The 21,904-nt window shown below is 47.6% G+C and overlaps 1 protein-coding gene across 6 annotated transcripts in view; it reads right to left on the bottom strand.

The window, feature by feature from the left end:
- The window catches only part of WDFY4 (WDFY family member 4), a 300,852-nt gene that overhangs the window by 208,710 nt on the left and 70,238 nt on the right, over positions 1-21,904 (bottom strand). For all 6 annotated transcript variants that reach the window (XM_055275366.2, XM_055275372.2, XM_063638069.1 and 3 more), the window contains exons 13-19: positions 19,249-19,342; positions 5,739-5,953; positions 4,604-4,698; positions 3,426-3,660; positions 2,915-2,991; positions 1,576-1,797; positions 289-467 (exon numbers count right to left, since the gene is read on the bottom strand). In XM_055275366.2, the coding sequence (XP_055131341.1) occupies positions 289-467; positions 1,576-1,797; positions 2,915-2,991; positions 3,426-3,660; positions 4,604-4,698; positions 5,739-5,953; positions 19,249-19,342 (1,117 nt within the window). The remainder of the gene's footprint in view (positions 1-288; positions 468-1,575; positions 1,798-2,914; positions 2,992-3,425; positions 3,661-4,603; positions 4,699-5,738; positions 5,954-19,248; positions 19,343-21,904) is intronic.

Here is a 21,904-nt window from a genome sequence, read left to right on the forward strand (position 1 = left end):
GGAGTTTTCTATTTTCATGAACATGACTATTCTTAGAGATCTGGATGCACATCTTCCCTTCTGCCCTGGTTGTGTGACCTTCAGTGCATTTTCTAAAGATGTCCTTTTCATGTCTGAGCTCAGCCAAGTTTCCTGAACAGTAAGGCAGATTTCATTAGATACTAACCCTACCAGTAATAAACAAACAAACAAAAAACAACAAAAACATAGAATGAAACAGAAGCCACTTCAGGGTAGTAGCAGGAGGTATGGTTGTGGGGCAAGTGCCGCTTGGAGGAGCCATCTCACCTTGGCGGAGCCAATGACCTGTCCATCCAGACAGGTGGAAACTGTACAATGCCTTTTCATTTCCTTAGTGACAACGACAACCAAGTGATGCCACTGACCACAAGCCAGGAGCTGGCCACACCTGACCTGAAGCTGGCATCCTGCAGAAGGCTCGGAGTCATCCTCAGGTTCCATGACATCTGGAAGACAGCATGAACTGAGTCTCACGTGTGGTGCTACGCTGCAGGAATCCAGGATAATGGGGAGGGCGTAGGGGGACGTCAACCACTGTGGGCCTTGTACCATGGAGCCCTAGCACCTCCTCTCATGAAAAATGACAACAGCAGCATCAATAGCAGCAGTCATTCTTTGAGCTCTTCCTTTGTGCCAGTTTTAAGCATGTTACGAATATCAACTCATGTCATGTTCACAGCCCTGTGAGGTAGGCGCTCACACATGCCCAATTTACCATCCTGAGGCACAGAGAGGTTGGGTGACTTGCCCAAGGTCTTGCAGCCAGGATTCAAACCCAGAAACCAGGCTTCAGGTCTACCCCAAGGTAGACTACCTCCACAGAGACTCCATTGCAGGCCGAGTCCCAGAGAGTTGGATAGGCAGTTGTGCTGTGTACAAAGGTGTCAGCCGCTCCCACTGTTTCATAGGGCCTCCCAGTGTTTTTCCCTATGAAACAGTGACACTCTCAGGACACAGGAGAAGAACAAGTGGCCAGAATCCACTGGACTTGACCATCTCAGGCAAATGAGCCTGGAGAACAATGCTGGGCTCCAAAGGGCAGAGCCAGGGCTGGCCTCAAGCACTGCCAAAGGAGGGGTGGCCTTGGGCGCCATGCCAAGCATGGGCCAGCCTTCTGGGTTTGGGGTTGAGCATATGTGGGAGTGTCTATATGTCTGTAGCTGCTTCGGCTCCAGCTAAATTGTGTGTGTTCTTCACAAACCTCACTCAGGAGAGGATGCAGCCTGTGTCCCAGTGAGGCAAAGCCCTGGGTCCCACTGTGACTGTTTGGCCAGGGCGAAGTTTCTGGAAAGCCACTGAGCATCATCTCTGAAGCTGTGCCAAGGGCTGGGGCCTCATCTGCCTGACACTTACAAGCCTAGAGCCCAGGCCACAGTGAACCACAACAAATATTGTAGACCTTTCACCAGGTGTGGAACCCAAGGGAGCAATTTCAAAGGATAAGGAGAAACAGAGGGTCAGCAGGTTTCTAACCACACCTGTGTTGAGAGCTTCTGACTTAGCCACATTTCCCCCACACGTGGATGAAACTGGCTTTGGATGCCAGCACCTTACCCAGAGGCTGAAACTCCTTCTCTTCTGTAGAAACAACCAAGGAGAGGTCGTCTGGGCAGAGGCTGACGGAGAAGCAAACAAAGGGCTGCTCAGTCCTGGCCAGGTGGCGCACCAACGTCAGGAAGCGCAGTGGGTGGCCCTCAGTGGCAGCTCCATGCCGGCTGATCAGGAACCAGCAGGAGAAGGTCAGACCTCCGGGAGGAGGGAATGGTCTGGCAGCACCTGGGTGGGAACACAGGCATGCCCTCAGGCTTTGTTCTGCCCTGCCGAGCAAGCATGTTCAGATTCACTGTGGTGCTGGTTTAGCCCGGGTGCAGCACCTACTGGGTGCCTTGCCTAATGACCAGTTGTCTCCTCCCCATTATGGCATGCTGCCTTGCCAAGGGAGGAGAGAAGACCTCGATCTCCCTGAGGTCCATCACATGTGGGCTCCTGGTCAGCTGATCTATAGTCAGGCAGTGTGCTCTGTGGGGCAGAGGACCTTGGCCTAGCTCAGCTGAAACTTGGATAGGAAAGGGCACCAGTCTAGAAATGCCATGTGCCCTCCCATCACATAACAGGGTTGGCGATACAGACAGGTCCATTGTCCTCACAGAACAGGCAGGATCAGCTGCTGTGTCCTCAGACTTGGTGCCAACTCGCATAGAAAAACGTCATGAAGGCAATGGCTCCCCAGCACCCATGATCCCATAGAAACCCCAAACCCAATTCTCCTAACAGAATGTGTGGCTCAGGCAGCATCAGGCACTTGCATTGTCCCACCCAGTGTGTTTTCAGCTGAGTGCAGTGCTGTGCACAGGAGCCACTTGCCAAAGATTGGTATGTTCTCAACGGCCATCAGCCCAACTCATATTTCTCTCTAGAGAGAGATCTAAGGCCAGTAATGTGTCCATCTCAGCCTACATCAGTCATCAGCAAAATGAGCCAATTTTTCATTGTCAGTTGAGTCCCTAGCTATGTGCTGGACCCTTGGGATGCACAATGAACAGAACACCTTGCTCTAAAAGAGGAGCAAAGTTGAAGAACAACTAATCTGCAGATACTCAAGACCAAAGGCAAGACTCATGTTTGCTTTCCTATTTTTGAAACTGGGTCTTACACTGTAGCCCAGGTTGGAGTGCAGTGGTTCAATCATAGTTCACTGCAGCCTGAAACTCCTGGCCTCAAACAATCCTCCTGTCTTGGCCTCCCAAATTGCAGATATTACAGGTGTGAGCCACCATGTCCAGCAAAGCACACACTTTATTGAAACACCAAGTAAAAATCTGCAATCAAGGCTATCTGAAGACCCATACATGGGAAGGGATGGAGAGCTAAACCACCTGGGAAAAACACCTACCTGTCCCAATTCCTCCAGAGACAGAGTACTCAGTGCTGGTTCCCATAACTGTAGACAGGGTCGGAATAAACAAACAGCTGGAAACAGAAAATTGTCTCAGATCACTGGACTGCAAGCCAACCTCTTGCACTGACACAGCTAGTCTGGGCCATGACATCTTCCCGCTCTACCCTCCTGCCGACACTGTAACCCTCCTTAGACCATAAGGTCCCAAGGACCGACTGCAGCTGGTGCTGGTAGGATGCCTAAGGGAAGGAATTGCACTGGAAGCAGGATGGGAGGGTGTTCCAGAATGCAGCCACACCAGGGGAAAGAGGGTCTTGGCCCTCCATAGCTGGGGACACAGCCTCTGGGAGGCCACTGAGTAGGTGGGTGTCCATGACCCAGATATTTTCCTCTGATGAGTGGTGAAATTCAATGGGAACTACAAGTTTGCAGTCAATATTATAATTCATCAGAGGCACTGCAAAATTAATAAAGTGCATTTTAAACATGTGAAAGCCTGTCATACCCATAACCTTCCACGGACATGTCAAATTCCACAAACGATGGGGCCAGGGCTGCCCTCTGAGGCTGCAGGTTGCGTGGGGAGGTCATGGAGATGAGGCTCAGCGCTGTCTGAAGGGCAGTAGTTGAATCCTGGAATTCCCCCAAGGGCTGCGGGGCCTGTGTGACTCCAGGGTGCGGGCCAGTATCTGGGGCAGCTGGCCAGGGCCCCTCAGCCGAGCCCTGTGCAGTCTGTGACCCTAGGGCAGCAAGCAAGAGAAGAGATGTGTCTCTGCTCAAAGCATTTCTGTCCCGCTTCTGACAATAACCCCAAAGTATCTGCCACAGCCCAGAAAGAGAGTTCTGTACAGTCACCAGGTACCTCCTAAGCACCAGCAAGGGCAGCTCCCTGGCCCCCAGCCCGGGCCCCCTGCTGAGTCTGATAACAAGGAACTGTGTTGCTAACCTGCTCCTTCTAGAAACTTTTCTTTCATTCCAGCACAGATCCCTTTTCCAACATAGCACATTCTACTGCTGCCATCTCTGTCTCTGGCTTGCCCCACTGGAGTTACTCACTGGAGCTTTGTGTCTGCTCAGCAAGCCCACACTTTCCTTCACAGCAGCCTCTCCTTGAAAGCTCCAGGCTCCCACCGCAGCTGTCAGCCCCAAGCCTGATCTTGCACTCTTGCTTCTCCACTGGGCCTGCCTGTTTCCTTAAGGTCTTATGTGATCTTATGTTCAAGGTGTCCACAACTTTCTTTTCTCTAAGCTGGTCCCCTGGCCAACATTCCCCAGGTACTAGACCTGACACAAGGGTACCACCTGCATCTTGGGCCTCCAAGGCTCTGACATGCCCTTGAGCTGTGAGCTGTACAGAAGGCTTCCCTGCATACCTCTGTCTAGTGCAGTGCCAGGTACTGCTGTGTCATGAAGGAAACTCTGTCTCTGCTTCCATGATCTGGAACCCAAATGGATCATCTGTCTTATATGTGTGGGTGGGGGGTCATCTTTCTCCATCTGCATATGGTCTTTCTCCAAAAACCAGAAATTTCTTTGCTTTTTCCTCAGTTGCTCCATTGAGCAGCAGACAAAACCATGTTTAAACATGTTTGCTTTCCCACCTGTTGTAAAGGATCCCTCAGCAGGAATGCCTATCATCTTTTAATTCCCATTAACCTGCCCTGTTCTTGCCGCAGTCCTCACCTGAGCACCCAGGGCTGCCTCTGTGTGCATGAGATGAATCAAGAAATTTCATTGTGGCCGACAGAGGTGAGGGAATTCCAAGACCTAGAAACTGTCTGAACATAACATACAAGAGGACCAAATGAAGACATTTTACCAGTAACAGTGTTCTCCAACTTTGTCCTGACCACTGTCCTAGATGCCCAGAGCTCCCTGACCTCCCAGCCCCACTGGAACACCCTTTCTGAAAGCAGTGTGGAGACAGGGTGTCTCTGCCCTGCCAGCCAGACCAGACCAGAGAGCTGGTAAGTTTAGGAGCCTCAAGATGGATGTCATAACAAAAAATAATGTCACAAAGTAAACTTGTCACAATTGTTTCTAAGTTTCTAATGTAATTTCCCATGCAGCCCTATAACCAGCAGCCTCCTCTGGCAGCCGTTGTGCCCGCCCCTGGGTCCCATGTCTGCTGGCTGGAAAGGGTGTCTGTGCGCCCTCTACACTTGCTCCTGTGTATAAGCAGCAGGGCCCCCCGCCCTGTGCATGCCCCTCAGCACTCCAGGTGGCATAGGAGAGTCCTGCCCTCCCCAGTAGCTTCCCTTCCCTCTGCTCTCTTGTCTTCCAGGTCTGCTCCCTGCCTCCTACCCTGTGCACCTTTGCACTTTCTCTCCCTGCTGTGGCTCTCCAGGAATGTGGCTTCATGCAGAAGCTGACAGCAGGAAAGCCTCCTGCAGGATCCAGGTGGGTTCTGCCCCATTCCCCTCCATGTCTGCAGTCCCTACATACTTACTGCCCAACTCCCTACAGCACACAGTCAGGCCCTCCCAGCCCCACCCCACCCGGCAGAGCCTTCCAGGCCCAGTTCCCTCCTGTCTTTGTCTAGTGAACTCCACAGGCCTCAGAATGCAGCTCCACTTCCTCAGAGCCCCCTCCAGCCCCCACGTGCTCCATGAGAGGGGGCTATGTCTGCTTTGTGGGCACCTGCACACTGCCTGGCACAGACCCAAGGCTCAGCCATGGACTTCCAGCCTTGAATGCCGGGACAGAGCCATGCCCTGCATCTGTCCCTGCAGTCTCTCCACTGCCCATTGTGCAACCCCTGCCCTGCAAAGGACATGGCTGCCCAGCTTGGCGGCATTGAATATGCAGCATGTGGTACCTTAGCACATCCGGTTCAATGGCCTGGGAAGCGAGCTTCTCAAAGATTCTGATGAGGCGTGAGTGGAGGGGGCTGCCGCTGGTGGCCAGGGCTCTGTGGCAGGAGGCCATGAGGGTCCCGAGCATGCCTGCCTCGCACATGACCTGGCGGTTCTTCTCCGACTTCACCAGGGACTGGATGTGACTGGCTAGGGAGCACTGGATCTCCTCGGAAAGCTAAGAGGTGACCAAAGCAAGCTGTGAGCCCTCCAGGGCAGAATACCTTGTGGACAGCTTTGATAGGCTCCAACTTGGCCTGGGGTGAGTTATGGAACAAGGAGACTGCGCCCACCATGCCCCATCCCCACTACACCCACGCCTGTCTCAGGGTTCTTCCAGTGCCCTCCTCACCTGCAGGGGCAAGTCTGTGGGAGGCAGCCTCTGGCAGGACACAAGCTGCCCAGGTCAGTGTGGGGAGAGGTCAATGGCTTAAGACGGAGGCCACATGCCAGCAGGCAGGAAGCTGCGTCTGCCCCTTAGACGTGCTGTGTTTGGCCCACACAATATTTCAGCAGTTTCTGAATTAACTGCTAGCATTGAAAAGTCTGAAGACGTCACATAAAAATCCAGACTTGTGGCCCCTCTCAAAAGATGGGAGGATCTGGCCATGCTGGCTTGCACCTCCGCGGGGGGAAGGTGGCAGGTGCTGGGTGGGAGCTGTGCCCTCCAGGGGTCCAACATCCCCCCAGCTGGCTTTACTCCCCTAACAGTTCCTGTGTTGGAGTTTGCACCCCCGGAGTAAAAGGTGGAATCTGCCTGGGAGTACAAGCCTAAAAGAAGTACCACTTACCAAACATACACACTCTGCCTTGACAGACACAGGCCCCACCACAGACATCTCAAACCACACTCAAAGTCTGCAGGCCAACTAAAGTCTCTGGGGAGAGGTGTTTACTGAAGCCACTCTCATCCCCTGGGTGCCATGTCCCTCCGCCCACCCTCCCATCATCCTGTGCCTGTCTCTCAGTCCTAAGCACATGCTGCCACATGAACAGCTGTGCTCTTATCTTACCCTGAACTAGGTTTCCAGCTACTTCCCTCTGCTTACATCCTTTGAAGCACATAGAAAAGAGTGCATAGACCGGGCTCAGTAAATATTTGATCCCAATACCACACACATTGCTTTTACAATCATTCTTTCATTGTATAAAGATAAATCTTTGGAATTATCCTTCCCAGGCTGGATAAAGGGTTTGGACTGGGTGGGATGTTCCTTTACAAAAACTCTTAGGACTGTCCACTTTCTCTTTTGTTGCTGGATAAGATGTTGTATCAAGTGAGAGGGATACAGGTTAGATCTTAATGGAATTTTCCTTGTCCCAGTGGATACTATGGTGCTCCATGCAGATCTCCTTCTCCAGATGAGAGGTATACCTGTCACAGCTTCCCCTTCTCTGCAGAACTGCCCTCCACTAGGTAAGAGCTGCCCTGCCCAGGGGCCCTGGAGCCCTACCCACCCAAATACACATACACACACACACTTACATGCCCCCTACCTAAATACACACACACATGCATCCATACACACATGCACACGCACCATACATGCCTGTGTGCACACACACATACTCCAGGCTGGAGCCAATGAGGCCAGTGCCCTTGGGACTGTGTTGTGCAATTCATGCCTCAGAATCCCAGGGGCTCCGGCTGAGACAAGACTTCGCTGTGAGCGCATCCTCCTTCAGCTGCTTCCCTGCCCGGCTTCCCTCACTCTCCTTCTCTCCTGAGTCCTTCCCTCTACAAATCCCACATACCTGGAGCCCTGTCTCAGGCTCCACTCCCAGGGAACCCGACTTGAGGCACCAGCATTCTTTCCATGTTTTATACCTTTGCCACAGTTTGTAGTTTCAAGAAAGGAGATCAATGGCCATGTAAATGAGGTCTAGACCACCAAAGTGAAGCCAGGAGAAGCTGTGAATGCACTACCTGAATAATCTCTCTCTAAAGAGGACTAGGGTCTGGTCTCTTCACATCGCAGACCACCTGTTACACCACCCAGTAAGAGCTTTCTTGGAGTCCTCCCTGCTTCCTCTGTTCCTATTCTTTCTCAAACAAGAATGAAGTGGCTCTCAACATCATCTTCTGGGTAAAGCTCTAGGCATTTAAAGATGAATAAGACACTGACCCTGCTTTCAAGGGATTCACAGATTAAAGGTGAGACAGGTGGGCAGACACATTGTCCCAGCACAGTGTGAGACGTGCTCCAGCAGAGAATTTACATCTGAGAACAGTGGGTGGGGTGGTCCCTGCAGCCTCTCACACATTTCACAAGGCTCTTGAAGTTAGAAGAGACTCAAGGCCTGGCATCTACTGTGAGGGCCAAATTTTATCCTGGGATGAGAATATCTCCTGGGTATTTAGGCTGCGGCAGGCCCTTTTCTAAGCATTTTGACATGTATGGATTATGCAATCACTGTGAGAAGCCTGTGAGGGAGGCACTGTTATCATACCCATTTTACAGATGGGGAAGCTGAGCCCAGAGAAGGAAATTGCCAAGAGCACATGATAAGGCTAGAACCTGACTGACCCCGAACCTCTTGCTCAGAGTCACCTCATTCCACCATCTGCCCTCCACGCCGGCAGTCATTCGAGGGGTTCCCTGGCCAAAAATGGTCAAGAGTACGTTGCTAGCACTAAGTGACAGAAATAAATAAGATAGTGTTCTTCCATATGTAGCTAACACAGTTTTATAGCACATATGTTTCAAGGATTAAAATGTATGAAGAAAGATATTTACACTGTTCATCAACAATTTCTAGACTGTTTTAAAAATTGGATGGCTCACCCAGGCCCCTGTCACAGCCTCCCACCTACCTTCCAAACACATGGGCCCTGTAGCTCTTGCTTCACACTGATGGCATTCAGAGAAATCCCCATCTCTAAGATATCTTCAATAACATTTCTGGTTTAAAAGGTGAGCATTGAGGGAAGGGGGATAAAACTACATTAGATTAACTTTCCAGGGGGACTTCCTTCCCAGGCTGCCTTTTGCCATGCTGAAATGTGACCATTTGCCAGTATTGCTGTTTGCCTGAGCACATGATGTCACTGATGTGGAGGAGAGATCTTGCCTGAAAGACAGGTCCCCTTCCCCAGAATGTGGCATCTGCACAGCCAGCCTGAACTGGCAGATGGACATGTGTAGCCCAACAAGGATCAGAAACTGAAAGCAGAAATGCCAAAGCTAATTCGCTCTGAACTATTCCATCACTTTCACTCTTCCCCGTGGAAATCCACCCAAAGTCCTTGACTCCCTTCCCCAGGCCTTTTTTCCGGGGCTCCAACTCTCTCTTCCTTCGTCCACCCAAGCCCAGCCCCTGCTTCTCTTCTCAAAACAGAAAAGTAACATCCACCCTCTTGCCTTGAATATCTCATCTCCCAAAACTTGGATTATTTTATTTGGTAACTGCATTATTTCAATTTAGGGTGAGAGTTGGGATGCAGTCTACATGAACCAAAAGGCAAAAATAACATCACAATGTATTATTCAAAAGAAGTACAAAGAAATGTCTACCATCTCCAGTTTTTATTACCAGTACTTCACTTATTGCATTGGGGACTTCTGGGTTTGTTTTGGTTTGTTTTGGTTTTGCTTCTTTCCCCCCACCATAGCAGGAATACTTAAAATCTAAATATGCAAAAAAGAAAAACAGAAAGTTTTCAAAAGGGAGAAATGCTGATTTTGTCTAGTGATGCCACAAGTTTACTCCAAAATTGCTCAATACCCCATAATGGAGGAGAGAAAATTGATCGTCCTCATTATCACTGCAGCTCTGTCAATACCAATATTGCTTTGTTTTGAATAAAATGTGCTGTTTTTTTCAATGTTGGTTCCAGTAAAATGGGGTTTTAGTGAAAATATGAGCAGTAGCAGGAAACCAGTGTGGTTTCTCCCCCTACAAATGGATTGATTTTCCTAACGCATATTACTTCCAACGCAGGAGACGGGATGGAGGTGCAATTAGGACTCAGTGGTAAGAGCACAGGGTCACCAGGTTGGCCAGCGGGCTGGGCCCGCAAGGCAAATTAGCACAGAGTGATTTGCGGGGCAGCCTTAAGGAATTTTCTGCATTCTCCACTTAACAGTCTAGCCTTTAAGTCCACGCTGTCCAGCTGTGGATGTTCATTCTTATGTATCGCCCTCTCTCTGTTCCCCACTTTCTCTCTTGGTCCAGATTAATATGGTCCCCAAAGCCCAGTGAGGGCTGGGTCCTGGAGCAATGGGTCCCCTAAAGAGGCATGGGTGTTGGGTTCAGCATTCCAAGATATGTGCGTCTTCTGCATATGAACCAAGTCGTCCTCACACAGAAATAAAAACCACCAGAGAGGCCCAGTGCCTGCTGCCCCAGACACTCTGAAAGCACTAGGGACTTTACTGAGCTACTCGAACTTGGATTAATCATTTGTTCCAATTTGGTCAAAACGTCCTTTTCTTCATGATTTTGAAGAGAGGTGATAGACTTTAAGTGACTTCAGCTCTTTAAGTTATCAAAGACTGTAAATGAAATGCCAGCAATAAATGGGGCCTACAGATGAGCTTTACTTGACAAGTTATGGCTTTTGCCATGGCCTACTTAGAATTATGTCTCTCTTTATATGAACATGAACTTTCCATTTTGCCATGGTCCCTCAGCCTGATATGCTGCTTCACGGTGCCCATACGGCCTGGTAGGCTTGGGAATTTATGATCGTGGTTTAGGTGTAAGAGATTCCAACCCCCATGGAACCAGCAGAATCCACATGTAAAGGGCCTGGCTTCTTCAACGTAATTAGGCAGATCTGTAACCATGTGGGTGGGTGGGTGCCTGCTCCAAACTTTCTGTTTCCTTTCCAAATCACATGCAGATGATGGGCAATTCGTCCTGTAAACAGAAGTCCAGGATCTCACATCTACAGCATATTTCTCTCTTTCTCATTTCTCTTCCTATCCTCCACTTTTATCCCCTCTTTACTGCAGCCGTAGTGACAGTCTCAGCTTCTGCTAAACACCATGCCCTTTTCCAATAATGCCTGGAGCTGGGAATGTCCTTTCCAATCCCATCCCTTTGCGGAGCTCCTGCTTATTACTCAAGAGACAATTCATGTGTCCCCTCATCCAAGAAACTTTTTCTGACTTTCCCAACCAGCACTGTCCATACTTCAATCATGTTAAATTCCACACTATGGCTGGTTCTTTCTCTCTCTCTCTCTCTCTCTCTCTTCTCCTCTCCCACCCCCACAACACCGTGGGCAGCTGCTCGACCCATGACTCTTCACCTTGGTTTCCCTAGTGCCCATCTCTGCCTTAGACATTAGACAGAATAGCCGCCTAGTAAGCACAGGCTACTCTAAAACACAATAGGCGCACCTAACCCAGAGGGCTGACAGATAGTCAGAAAGAGTGATGTGCCAATGAAGGATAATGAAGAGAGAGCTAGGCAGGTGAGGAAAATGGGCTTTCAGGGAAAGGAAACAGCACATGTGAAGGCGGAGCAGGTGAGAGTAAGCAGAGCCTTTCAAAAGGTTGGGGGGTCATGAGGCAGAGTTGCAACATTAGGGCCCTCAGGTGCCCTGCAAAGGGGCTCACTGTGCTGCTGGCCATACCCTGCCCCATGCCAGCGCATGGAGCAAGGCAAACACTGTGCACGGAGCCCTGAACTACTCAGATTGCCAGTCCTGGAGGGCTGGGAAGCCTGGAGGCCGAGCACTGACCTTGCTCTTGAGAACTGCCTGGAGATTCACCACTTCCGGTGCAGCTGATCTGAGAGGCCCCCAAGTCTCTGAAGCAGCCTCCACCAGATGCTCCAGATGACAGGACTACCATCCAATTTTTTGTCCCCATTCTAAGCTCTGGTCCCAGGCCCAGACTAATCCAAATCAGTATCCTAACACCCACTCCAGGCCCTGGTACAACAGTCCTCAATTGGTCCCCAGCATGGAAGTAAGGGCTTGTTGCTCTAGAAGGTCCCCATCTGTAGAGAGCCTGCCTGCCCGGGACCTCCCAGCTTGGTCCTGACTTTCTGGGGGTCCTGGAAGTGGACATGTCTGTGCCCCAGCTCAGAGCCTGCCCACCTGGCTGGACGCTAAGCTCACCCACCCCCAAAAGGTGAAATTCATTATATGATGTCCTCATTTCACTTGGGACTATTACTGACCTTGCTCTAAAACTGCTAGGACTTACACTCTTCTGTCCTTCCCCATCCAGCATAGACATGCATTCAGACATGGCACAGGCCTCATTGTCTCTGCTGAATTTTGATCCCATGGATTCTGACCCTCGCTCAAGCTGATAGGGACCCTTCTCCTCCCCATTTTAACATATGATGACTAACTGCCCCTCCCTGCCTTAAGCCAGCTACACTCAGCTTCTCTTAGATCACTGATAAAGTGCAGAACCAGCCAAAGTACTGAGTCTTCTGACTCATGAGCAGATATATTAACATACTGTTCAATATCAACTTCCTGTTATTAATTTATCAATAGTATAATGTCAGTTGGAAATATACTTAAAATGTATTACCTTCTACTTAATAATTTCAGAATTTTATATACAATGAACCAGAACACAGACTGTCAGAGCTAGAAGGGAAGGGAGCGGGCGTGGGGAGCCAGCCTCTGATGCAAACATGCACAGGGCAGGAACTGTACTAAGGACTTTACAACTATGCTCTCTTCTACTTTTCTCAATGGGAAAATATCATCACACCCATTTTGCAGATGAGAAGACTGAGACTTAAAAGGGTTCCGTCAATCTCCTCAGGCCACATAGCTAATGGGTGGCAGCTCTGACATGCCAACACAAGCCTTACTCCAAGGCTCATGATTTTGATACTGCATCATGCACTGATTATAAAAAGCTGGAATTTAGTATCTCATAAGGGTCATAAGTTGATGGCCTAGAGAAGTGTGTCATTTGGTGGGCTTCATTTGAGTGGGTTTCTATTTCTGTTTCATGTCCCCTTAATTAAATGCAGACATCTTTAGAAGAGCAAGTGCTCTCTTTTGGCCACAAGCTCCACCACTGACTACTGTATTCACCTGGCTTCACTTATGCATGTTCATTACCTCTCTGGAGCCAAGATGTTGAGTCTGTGATCTCTGTGATCCAGGCCAAATCTGAGTAGTTGAAATTGAGATACAGAGAAACAAGGTAGCCTATGTATGTCATGGAAAAGGAACATTATCAAGGTCAGCTGATAATTAGGCCAGGGCTGAATCCATCTGACTTTAACTTACACCATCATTCCACATCCATGGAAGCTTGCTTTTCATCCCTTCTTCTCCATATGAGATTTTGTCTGTTTACTTTTTAGTTTTTAGGTTTTTTTTTGAGACAAGGTCTCACTCTGTCACCCAGGCTGGAGTTCAATGGCACGATCATGGCTCACTCACTGCAGCATCAACCTCCTGGGCTCAAGCAATCCTCCTGTTTCACCCTTCCAAGTAGCTGGGGCACACCACCATGCCTGGCTGGTTTTTTAAAAGTTTTTGTAGAGATGGAGTTTGCTACGTTGTCTAAGCTGGTTTCAAACTCCTGGCTTCTAACAATCTTCCTGCCTTGGACTCCCAAAGTGCTGAAATTATAGGCATGAGCCACCATACCTGGCCCTATTTGCGCGTTTTAAGAGACTACCGTGAGAAGTCACCTGGATTTTGACCAGAACCTGAGATTTTCCACTGAGGAATAATAGAAATACTTTGTGTAAGGGGCTCAGTGGGAAAGAGCATAGGAAACAGATTTTGAATGTATTTGGAATATCTAATGTGTTATAATTTAACAAAGCAAGAGTCCTACTTTACCAATTTCCTCGTTGGTGGAAATGGCTCTTTTCAAATAGCCTGCCCTTATGCAATGCTATCCAGGACTATTAGTGCTGTCAATATTTTAGTTACTTGAGACTCACACAATTAGTTCAGTGTTTGAAATACAGACTAACTCCAGAAAATGGCACCCTTTCTAAATTTAGGCATAAATGAGTTGATAGACACATGCAGCCCTGAACCCAGTCTTCTCTGTGTCTTGCCAGGCTGTTCTGGAGGCTTCCATGGTAGCAGTGTCTTCACTGCAGCCTTTAGATCTCTGGAATTCACCCAAAAATGACTCGAGATGCAGACTGAGGATGACAATAGTCTCTCTAATGTCCTGGCCTGACTGTGCCATTGCCTTTCTGTAACCTCCCACTTCCCTATGAGAAAGGCAACTTGGTGGGCGGCAGGAGGTCCAGTCCTCAGATCAGGCATGTACACTCACTATTGCAGCAATGTTGACTCTGTCGCTTAATTCCTGCGAGTTTCAATTTTCATCTGCAAAATGGGTCTACTGATATCCACCTTACACAGTTATTATGATGATTAAATGGTAAAATGCTTGTAAAGCTTTTAGCAACTGATGATAGTAGCTGCACCATTTAGCAAGTGCTTCCTTCCTGTGTCCCTGTGCGTGTTCTGCTCACCATGCTAAGCACCACGCATTGCTCCATGTAATCCTCACAATCATATTTCAAAGAAGATGACATTATCCCTACACTACACAAAGGAAGTTAAGAATCAAAGAGGTTAAATAATTTTCCCATAGCTCTGTGACTGTTTGGTGACCCAGCTGAGACTTGACCACAACCTGCTGTTTTCAGAGCCTGAAGTCTTCCCTCTATGGTAAGTGTTCAGTAAACACAGTGATAATGACAATGATGACATTGACAGTGATGTCGATGAATGGCAACCCAATAAAGTTGAATTCTCTTAGCTCAGCATTCAAGGTCCTCCACAATGTGGCTTCGAGTGACCTTTCTAGCCCCACTCATCCATATGTTCCATTCATGTGTTCTATTTTAGCCTTTTCATCCCTGTGTTCTATTCTAGCCCACCTTAACTATTCAGAGTCCCCAAATAGGCATCTTTGTGCTTCTTTCTGTGTCTGAGCTTCTCTTTCCTTCCTCTTCTACCTGATCTGTCATAAACATCCCTTTCCTTTAAAGCCTAGCTCTGGTGTTCCACCTCTCTGAGTCTTTCCCTCTCCTATGTTCCAAGGCCTTGTGGGCAAACCTCTGTTACAGCCATCAGGGTGTTGTTTTACTGTCTTCTACACTTCCCTGCCTCCCATCCTCAAACCCAGATTACAGGTCCTGTGATGTTTGTCTCTGAATGCCCAAAGGCACATAGTAGGTGTTCTGTAATTATTCACAAAAGCAAACATATCACATGGGCAGCTACACAGTCTGGCTTCAACCTCTGCTAAACTAGACCTGGCTTTCCACTATCTGCATTGTGATTGTCTGGTGCACAGCAAACACCCTCAGTTAAGACCTGATTAGAAGCCGTAGCCCTCAAGGAAGTGGAATGGCATTTGGGACTGGAAAGCCCTTCCAATACTGGTCAGAGCTGTAGCCCACGGCCACATCTCTTATGACAGACCCTCATGGCTGCTAAGCCTGCTAGAAAGGGAAAGTATCTTTATTCCCAATTAGTTACTTTTTTCTGGGGCCAACTCAGCTCCAAGAGAACTGAGCTGGACTCCATTTTTGCATTGTGCAGAGTAAAAATCCCACCACCCAATTTCTAATATTGATGATGATGCCAGAAGCAGAAAAACAACTGGAATATCTGTTTCCAAAAGCGGCTCGTAGAGCTAGCATTTTGGAGGGGAAAAGAACAGCCAGAACGAAAGAACCACAGAACAAATATAATGTGGCCACCACTGGAAATAAACTAGAAGAGAACACCCATAAGGTTAAGTCGTGGCCTCCAAGATGACATGTGCACCTTGGAAAGCCATCGATTTCTCATCCATAGGGGAGAGAGAGCAAGTGAATAATGTAAAGTGGGTATGGATGTAGGGAGTATTAGAAATCACCAAGCTGATCTAAAGGAAGATGACAGGAAACATACTTTCCATCTTGCTAGTAACACTGCCATCTACTGAAACTCTCTGCTCCATTTCCTACACCAAAACCTGTGGAGGCCTGCAGTTTTGTTTCAGCATTTTCTTGTGTGGTCTCATTTCTCATTTGATTCACTATTCTATCTGTTGTTGTGAGGTTTTCCCCACTCCCTTTCAGAAATTAATTACTGTAATTATCCAACCTTAATAGCTGCTGATTTGGCATCTGCAGAAAATACTGGAGAAAATGCACTACATTTCATTTGCATATTTGAGAGACAGCAAGGGAGAATTAGACTCTTCCTAAATTACTTATTGTGACCTGAATATAGAAAAAGTAACTCGCTCCAAATGGAATTATCATTTGCATACTTCATTTGTCCAATTAGCATCATAGGATAAGCAAAGAGCAGAGGTTCTTCCCCATATGGTGATGTGATGACTTAGGGAATTCATCTAAAACTGAGGCTCATCCATGGAGTTTCCAGGCCCGTAAGAGGCCGCAGTGGATTTTTGCAGAATGCATCCATCAGCAACTGGTTGACTGCTAAGACCACCCAGACCACTGGCTGTGTCTTTCCAATTGCAAGTACAACGCATTGTATGAAATACAGCTGAGGAAGCCAGATGCCCTCACGATAAGGCTGTTGTACCTGGAAAGGTGTGCCATGCCCAGAATGCAGGACCCTGCATTCTGTGAGAGCTGCAAAGATCAGGGACCCATTCATCCAACGTATCTTAAGCTTGGGACAGAGGTGTTTCAGATCTTCCCTTCACCATCACCACAATCTTAGAAAGCCAAACAACTTTCCTGAGCCCCAAGTACCTGCAGAATGGGAAGCTCTCATGGACTTGAAAAGGTTGCTGTGAAGATTGGAGAAATAGCATTCCTGGCACATGGGTGATCTCTAACATGTAATAGTCTCCATGTTGTCCCAAGTAGATCCTGGCTTAAATACCAAGCCAGAGAATGTAAGATCCCAGACTCCAAGTAATTCATGGGCTACAAGATGGGATTTAGGGGTCAAATGTTTTTACCCATTTGTTAGATGAGTAAGGTAATGACAGCTGCTGATCTTTAAAGATATTTCCCCACAGGCATCTCTCACCTACACACACCTGTCACCTCTCACAGAAGAGGAGGCTTATGTCCCCTCCCACTAAGTCTAAGCCGAGCCCCTGACTAACTTTGACCAAAGCTGGCTTTTTCTGGGCCTAAGCCCTTGGCAGGCCTGGCAGCTTCTGCTTTTGTGCCTGTGGGGGCCAGGAGCCGCTGTGTGCCCTGCTGAAGAGTCTGCCTGGAGGGACACAGGCAGAGGCCAGATGGAGAGGGTTATGTAGAAGAGACCCCAGGATCCCACTGACAGCTTCAACCAAGGCCCCAGGTATGCCACTCAGCTAAGCCAGCTTAGGAGCCCCTTGCCAGGGAGCCAGGCTTGCTGAGGTGCCACAGCTGAAGAGGTCATCCTGGGAGGTTCACCCCCACCAGCACCATGTGGAGCAGACAGGCCATGCCTGTTGTGCCCTTCTGAATCCTTGACTCACAGAACCATGAGAAATGACATGGATATTGTCAACTTCCTATCCCAGTTTATACCAGCCTACCCCTTTCCCAAATCTCACTGTTAGTGTATCTCTGCCATTGGCTTCACAGCACTTTCCCATCACTCTCCGGCAGGGCAACCGGAGCAGGAACAAGAAGTCCATTCCCCAAGGAAGGGACGTGGAGACATGAAACCGGGTCAGGCCTTTTCTTAACTCCTGTGCCAAACACCACAGATTTCCTTTCCTGGAAACAGTTGCTGTCCCAGAGCTTCTGCTCCGCCACTCCACTTTTCTCACTGATCTCAGAGGACTTGCAATATTTTTATGAGGTCACTGTCATTTTTAGGCTGTGACTAATAACGCCAACTAGTAGCCATTTCTTCCCCAAACATGTTGCCTCCTTCTGAACTCCTGGACAAAGCAAAGCTGGACCCCTCATTGCTTCCTGGGAGTGCCAGGTCCCGCTATTCATCCTCCAGAAGCCACTTCTATGTATAGGGAAGACCAGGAGTCCTGCCCCAAGGTAAGGCCACATTCAATACCAGGTCCACAGCTGGGCATCCTTGAGAGTCATGTGCATTGTCTGAACTCACATTTTTCCATTGGTTAAAATACAGGCAGTGATGCCCTCGACAAAACTGCAAGAGGAATAAATAAGCCAAGAAAGGGCCAAGCATCAGCCTGGGACAGAGTAGCTGCTCAAGCCAATGAATCCTCTTTCCTTGGCTGCTGATAAACCTAAAGTGGTGCATTTCCTAGGCCTTCCTCAACTCTGCCCGGCTCTTTCTTGGAACTTCTAAGGTATTTGTTCTTTATCTTGAGACTGCTGACTCCAACTTCATCTTGTTCTGTTACTCCATGCCCTCACCCATACCAGTTTTCCTTCCTACAATGAGGCTGTTAGTTCTGCCGGGACAGACACTTGAGAGTCGCCTTGGCTCTTTGTCTCCCCATTACCTGTAGCCTCCTCTTCTTGGAAGCCTGTGATTCTGCCTCCGAACAGGTCTCTTAATTCCTTTCTTCACACCTTCCCACAGACACCACCCTAATCCAGCTATCACCACACATCACATGGACTGCAGGCAGAGCCTCCTAACTCTTGCCCCTTGCCTCTTCCCCTCAACCCTCATTCCCTGTCCATTCTCCACCAAGCAGCCAATGCAATGTTTTTCATGCAAAATCTGATCGTGTCACCCTCTACTCACGTGAGAGGGGCTTCTTGTTATCATTTACATTGACAAGGCTCCCAGAAGCCTGCATGTCCTATTATCCCCATCATCACCTGACCAGGGAGACCTTGCTCCTGGCTCTTCCAATTTGCTCCTGCCCTAGCCACCAATGGCAGGCCCCTTCCCACCCAGTTCATACTAGCTACTCACCCTTCAGGGCTGTGCTTACATGTCACCATCTAGAGACGGCTTCCCTGACCTCCAACCCTTTATCTAAATTAGATTTAATGAGATCTGTTCCTCCCTCCATTCTCATTCTTCTCCCTCAGCACCATGTTTTTTCCCTGTAATATCACTTGTCACAATTCATAATTACATATTCATTTGTGAGCTCATTTATTTAGTCTGTCTGCACTGTCACTACCTCCTCATCCCCATCATAGAGGCAGGCTCTGTGGACAGTGTCTATGCTCATCTTCCTAGCTGTGCATGAGCTGCACAGAGCACAGGACCAGGATCTCAGCCAGCATCCAGGAGAGAGACGAACATGCCAGGGAGCAAAGGACTTCCCACCAACGCCAGGTGCTGAGCTTAGCACCTGGGACTTGCCTTATGATGGTTCAATTATTTTCAGTTGTTTTTTTGTTTGGCCGTTGTTCTTAGAAGGTAGCTTTGTTAACAGAAGTGATCTGTTTTGGATGGCCTTGCAAGGGTGGGCACAAATCAGTCAAGTGTCCAGGACACCCTGGTACTTTCCCACTATAGGTGTTTCCCATGGGGAGCTCTGCTAAGGCAGGGCACTGAAGACATGGATAAAAGGAAAAAAGTTGTCTTGAGTCAGAAGGCATTTGGGAGATCAGTCATGTGAAGATGTCAAAACACACATATTCAACACCAGGTACCTGTGGGTGATCTTCATGGTACAACCGAGGCAGCAGCCTCACCATGATGCACACGACCCCGGGATGCATGATTGCAGCATCCCCCTCGTCCATCCTGCAGAGAGAGGGAGAGCCAGACATGAGACACGGACCTTCCAGTTTCTTTCTATTTTCACTGAGCTTCCTGGATCTTTCTTTCTAAGACAGATCATGTTACACATCCTGTCTACCACTTATTACCTAGATAACATTGAACTACTCCATCGAGCCTAATTTCCTCCAACTCTAAAAGGTATTGACAGTACCACGCTTTCCCCCTACAGTCATAGAAGAATGCTTTTGTGCTCCAAGGCACAGTGCCTGACCCATAGTTGGTGCTCAGTGAAGTTAGTTCCCTGGTTTTCTTCCCTTCCCTCCAGATATGTGGGAGATTGAGAAGCTCTGGCTTCATATTGAACACACACACACACACACACACACACACACAGGCTTCTGGGTCCCTTCAAAATGGTGTAAGCACACTCAGTTGTGTCCCACCCCCTGAATACTGAATGCAGCTAAAACACTTAGAACTCATGGAGCAGCTCTTGGAGGACTCTGGAAAGTAAATGGTAGCAGAGAAGGAAACCAAACTCAAGCACTATGAACTGGCAATGAGTTTCCTGGGCTTCACCTCTGCAGCATTCCCCTTGTGTGAACTCACAGGTAGCCTAAAACTCTCAACTGTGCACAAGGTGTAGACATGATGGAAAGAGCTCCAAGAGAAGTCCTCTGTTTCTGGTCTGAGGAGCAGGAAAGGAGGTTCTACAGGTCACAGAGCATGGAGGAAATCCCCTGGGATTTTCTTTGTTTGGTTTCCCCATTCTTTCCCAACCCATTTTCAGGCAATTCCCTCAGCAGCAGCAACAGCAGCAGCAGCCAGGCAGGCTCTAAAACTCTCAGTGAAGAGAAACTTTGTCTCTGACCAGAGGACCTGTAGTCCCAAGAGTGTAGGTAAAATCCCCATTGCTGTTTTCTCCTTTTCTCCCCTCACTGCGTGGCCCCGGAGACAGATACCAGTGACACAGGGAAGAACAGAGAAACAAAAGCGCCAAATCTAGGCAGAGCAGGAAGGGACCCCTTGGGAGCCAGCAGGTGTTAAGGAAAGGATGAAGAAGAGGAAGCTGAGGAAAATGTAACCACAAAGTTGTGTATTAACCTCTGGGCTCAGTTCTGACTGTGTATGTGCATCTGGCCCTAACTAGGAGGTAAACCACCACATACAACCAGTTACTGCATGAGGCAAGTGAGCACACATCAAATCTCCCTGCAAAGTCTTTGAAAACTGAACTGATACTGGAACCAGAGAGTCCAGGGAAGACGGGCAGAAACTTGCAACCTGAACCTAAGTGGGCTGGTTCCCTACCTTAAAATATGTATATATATTCATTAACATTCTCTATAAGATGACAACAAGGACCAGAGTTCATAAGATAAGATTCAAAATGTCCAGAATACAACCTGAAATTGCTCAACATAGAATGAACCAGGGAAGTCTCAACATCTCATGTGGAAAAAAACAACCAATAAATGCCAATGCTGAGATGTCACAGACGTTGGAACTATCAGACGAAATGCTTAAAGCAGATGTTAACCCAATTCCAAGAAGTAAGAGTGAACATTTTTCAAATAAATGAAAAATAGAAAGTTTCAGTAAAGAAATGGAAGCAATAAAAAAGAATCAAATAAACACAACAACTGAAATTTGTTTAAACTCACTAAATGAGAACAATAGGAGAATGAGATGAGAGGCGAGTCCATGAACATGAAGATGGAGCAATACAAGTTGCCTAATCTGAACAACAAAAAGGAAAAAGATTATTAAAAATAAAGACAGACTCAAGGTCATGTGTAACAAAGGATCTAACATTTCTGTCATTAGAATCCTCCAAGGAGAGGAGAAAGAGTATGGTATGAAAGAAAAAATGTTTGAGAAGCTTTTAGTGCTTCTTTCTTCAAAGCTGGTGAAATACATAACCTTAAAGATTCAAGAAGCTTAGCAAAACCCAAATAAAATAAACAAAAAAAAATTATGCCCAGACACAGCATAATCAAACTGCTGAACACTAAAGAAAATTTTAAAAATCTTGAAAGCAGCCAGAGAAAAATAACACATTACATTTAGGGGAATGAGAATTCGAATGACTGTGTGTGGGGGTGGATTTTCTTGTAAGAAAGCAGAAGTCATGGAAACAACATTTTTAAAGTGCTAAAAAAATACACACAGAATTCCATATCCACATGCTTCCAGAATGAAGGCAAAATAAATGCATTCCCAGATGAAGGAAGACAGATTCTTGCCATCAGACTTGTTCTAAGAATAATACTTTTAAAATTTCTTCAGATGGTAGGAAAATAATAACAAAATAATGAAAGGAAACTTCAGGGATGAAGAAAGAGCAACAGAAATAGTAAATATCTGGGTAAATATAATACACTATTATTGTTCTCTTCTTAAGTTCTTAAATTTAGGTATGATGGTTGAAAGTGACATTGTATTAGATGTAATACATAAGACAACCACAACAAAAATAGGGAAGGATAGAGGGAACTGCATGGAGGTAAGCTTTCTATAATCCATTCGAAATAGTAAAATGTCAATTCTAAGTAGACTGTTAAAAATTAATCAAGTATACTG

This window comes from Symphalangus syndactylus, chromosome 4, assembly GCF_028878055.3.
Source record: "Symphalangus syndactylus isolate Jambi chromosome 4, NHGRI_mSymSyn1-v2.1_pri, whole genome shotgun sequence".
NCBI lineage: Eukaryota > Metazoa > Chordata > Mammalia > Primates > Hylobatidae > Symphalangus > Symphalangus syndactylus.